General features: G+C 50.9%; 1 protein-coding gene across 1 annotated transcript; it reads left to right on the forward strand.

The window, feature by feature from the left end:
* The first annotated feature begins 802 nt into the window (after positions 1 to 802).
* Positions 803 to 3,009, forward strand: LOC133904103 (tyrosine decarboxylase 1-like). Its single transcript, XM_062345590.1, has one exon. The coding sequence runs from the start codon at positions 895 to 897 to the stop codon at positions 2,392 to 2,394; it is 1,500 nt and encodes a 499-aa protein (XP_062201574.1). The 5' UTR covers positions 803 to 894; the 3' UTR covers positions 2,395 to 3,009.
* Positions 3,010 to 3,326: the final 317 nt, after the last annotated feature.

Below are 3,326 nucleotides of genomic sequence, written 5' to 3' on the forward strand. Positions count from 1 at the left end.
AGCTAAAGTTCTTGGTTCGAAATTCAGTGTTGCTTTCTGCATACCGAGTTTTGTCCGTCCTTTCATCTTTGGTCTTGTTTCTTGAAACCAATTTGTCTCGGTTGTTCTAGGTGATGACTGTGTATTGGCTAAATATCCGTGCACGATGTAGAGGCTAGAACATTATATCATCATTAACAATTGCACACATGTTTCGTACACATGTAATCAATTCATGATATAGCAAAGATTGGATTTTTCAAAAACACATGTGTGTGGTTGTCAAAAAGAACACAATCACTGTTTATTCCTTGATTCGAGGGTGAGAAGATTGAAAGTATTTTTTGGAAGAAGGAATAGGGTCTAATTTTTTATGGCGATCATTTGATCAATTTGGGTAGACAGTGGAGATCATTCGAATCTGTCAAAACTCATTCATTTTATTGAAGTATAGATGAAATAAAACTTCCTTCATCTAAAAATAGCAAAATCTAAATGTTAGGCCTTACCTTATTAACTTCCTTGATACTTTAAAGATCATACCTACATGCAGGAGCTAAAGCGAACCTTCCGGACATACGGGATCCGATGCTGATACTCGGAAATACGCTATACCTAAATCTAAACACCGGCCATACCCGGACATATGAGCTCCATGATTCCATAATCGCTCGATGGCCAACCTCTCCGATCTGTCCCCCTCACCGTACCGTACGGCCACATCTCTGTCGGCCCGCGTTTTCCTCGTGTTCCATAATCGCTCGATGAACCACATTGTTTTCAACCTGCGCATTCGCATTATATAAGCCACCCCAAACATCAGCCGAAACAGACGGGACTTGTATCTTGCCTCTCCTATTTTTGTTTGATTTGTATTGCTCGTGCTGATCGACCTCCCGTAGGAACTTGTTGACGATGGGCAGCTTGCTATTCGATGCCCCACTGCAGCCACTGGACCCCGAGGCCTTCGTGGACGACTCGCGCGCCGTGGTGGATTTCCTCGCCGAGTACTACCGCGACGTCGACAAGTACCCGGTCCGGGCGGCCGACCTCGAGCCGGGTAGGCTACGCGAGCTGCTCCCCGAGGCGGCGCCGGAGCTTGGGGAGCCGATGGAGGATGTACTGGAGGACGTGCGGAAGGACATCCTGCCGGGGCTCACACACTGGCAGAGCCCCAGCTTCTTCGCCTACTTCCCCTCGAACGCGAGTGCCGCCGGGTTCGCTGGGGAGATGCTCTCGGCCGGCCTCAACGTCGTGCCGTTCGTGTGGGCCGCGTCGCCGGCCGCCGCCGAGCTCGAGGGCGTCGTGATGGACTGGATGGGTAAGCTGCTCGGTTTGCCACGCCGGTTACTCTTCTCGGGCGGCGGCGGAGGTGTCCTGCAGGGGAGCACGTGCGAGGCCGTGGTGTGCACGCTCGCTGCCGCGCGGGACCGCGCGCTGGTCAGGCTGGGGCACGAAGTCATCATGAAGCTGGTAGTCTACGCATCTGACCAGACGCACGCCACCTTCCAGAAGGGCGCGCGGCTTGTCGGCATCCCGCCCTCCAACTTCCGCGTCATTCAGACGTCGGCGGCCTCCGGGTACGGCCTGACCGCCGGCGCCGTCCGCGCCGCAGTCGATCGTGACGTCGCCCGAGGTCTGGTGCCGTTGTACCTCTGCGCCACGGTAGGTACGACGGGGCTCGGCGCGGTCGACCCCGTGCGCGAGCTTGGGGAGGTGGCGCGGCGCCACGGAATGTGGCTGCACGTCGACGCCGCGTACGCCGGTAGCGCGGCCATCTGCCCGGAGTTCCAGGGATACCTCGACGGCGTCGAGCTCGCTGACTCGGTGAGCATGAACCCGCACAAGTGGTTCCTCACCAACATGGACTGCTGCTGCCTGTGGGTGGCGAAACCCAGTGCCCTCATCGCCGCGCTGTCCACCGACCCAGAGTACCTCAAGAACGTTGGCACAGGAGGCGGCACCGCGAAGCCGGCCGCCATCGACCACAAGGACTGGCAGATCTCTCTGTCGCGCCGATTCCGCGCCATCAAGCTTTGGGTAGTCCTGCGGCGCTACGGCGCGGACGGCCTGCGCACACACATTCGGCAGCACGTCACAGCGGCCAAGTGGTTCGAGCGGGTGGTAGCAGCGGACGAGCGTTTCGAGGTGGTGGCGCCGAGGAGGTTCTCCCTGGTATGCTTCCGCATCCGGCCAAGCTTCGCGGGGGACGGAACCGTGGACAACGTAAACCGGGAGCTCCTTGCGGTGGTGAATGCGAGCGGGCGGGCGTTCATGACGCACTTCGTGGTGGACGGTAAGTTCGTGATCCGGCTAGCCGTCGGCGGTGCCGCGACGGAGATGCGGCACGTCAGGGACGTGTGGGAGCTGCTGCAGCACAAAGCCGAGGACGTTTTACAGCGCTATCAATCATAGTGGATATGGAGTCCGATAGCAAAGCCGTTCGGTTCGACTGCACCCGTCGGGTTCGAGCTCCGTGTGTCGCACACTCCGTCAAAAAAGACTAGCAAAGCCTCCGGCAAGGGTTCAGTATTAAAATAAAAGTATTTCAAGCACGAATGTATTTTTTATTTGGAATAAGCTCATTTTACTCCTTACAAATGTATTTTTTATTTGAAAGAAGTTCATTTTAATACCGAATCACTTTACCCATTAGCTGGTTTCCACGGCAGTTTCTAATTTTTAATTAGGTAATTTTGTATTTAGATCTCTAACCTTTTTTATTTTCAAAAAAACCCTTGTTTTTTACATTTACCTTTTTGTAGTTTTATTTATTTACATATAAGTTATAAAATTTTACAAATAAACTCCTAGACTTTTTCTATTTTTACTAAATAGCCCCTACCTTTTTAAAAAAGGCCACTTTACCTTCAAACCTTTAAACTTTTTCATATGAGCTCCGTTTTAGTCGATTCTTGTGCTCACACGATCGTAGCAAAGAGTACTTTCTGTTAACGGGGTTTTTTTTAGCACTTTGCTACTGTTTGATGTACTTTTCTTAGTTATTTATATTTTTTCTTTTGTCGGTTATTTCTGCAAGACCTCCTCTTGTGCCACTCAACACTCAACCGATGCGTACAGAGTAAGAAGGACATCTAGTTAATTGGCCAAGTCATATCCGTAACCCTAAACATGAGATTCATATTGATAAGCATTTAGTACAAATAAAAGACACACGTTCGTACAATGGGATCAATGTGATCAAGGACACTTGCTTATATGTTGCTCAGTTATCTCCAACTCCTACTCCTAGAGATTTTCATACTACTTCTGAATGTAATCGCCTACTCACAGGACCAATCGACAAAAGAGAAAAATATAAATAACTAAGAATAATATACCAAATA

Source organism: Phragmites australis, chromosome 21 (genome assembly GCF_958298935.1).
Source record: "Phragmites australis chromosome 21, lpPhrAust1.1, whole genome shotgun sequence".
In the NCBI taxonomy this organism is placed as follows: domain Eukaryota; kingdom Viridiplantae; phylum Streptophyta; class Magnoliopsida; order Poales; family Poaceae; genus Phragmites; species Phragmites australis.

Coding starts and splice junctions, on each gene's coding strand:
- LOC133904103 (XM_062345590.1), top strand. CDS start 895: ATGGGCAGCTTGCTATTCGATGCCCCACTGCAGCCACTGGACCCCGAG.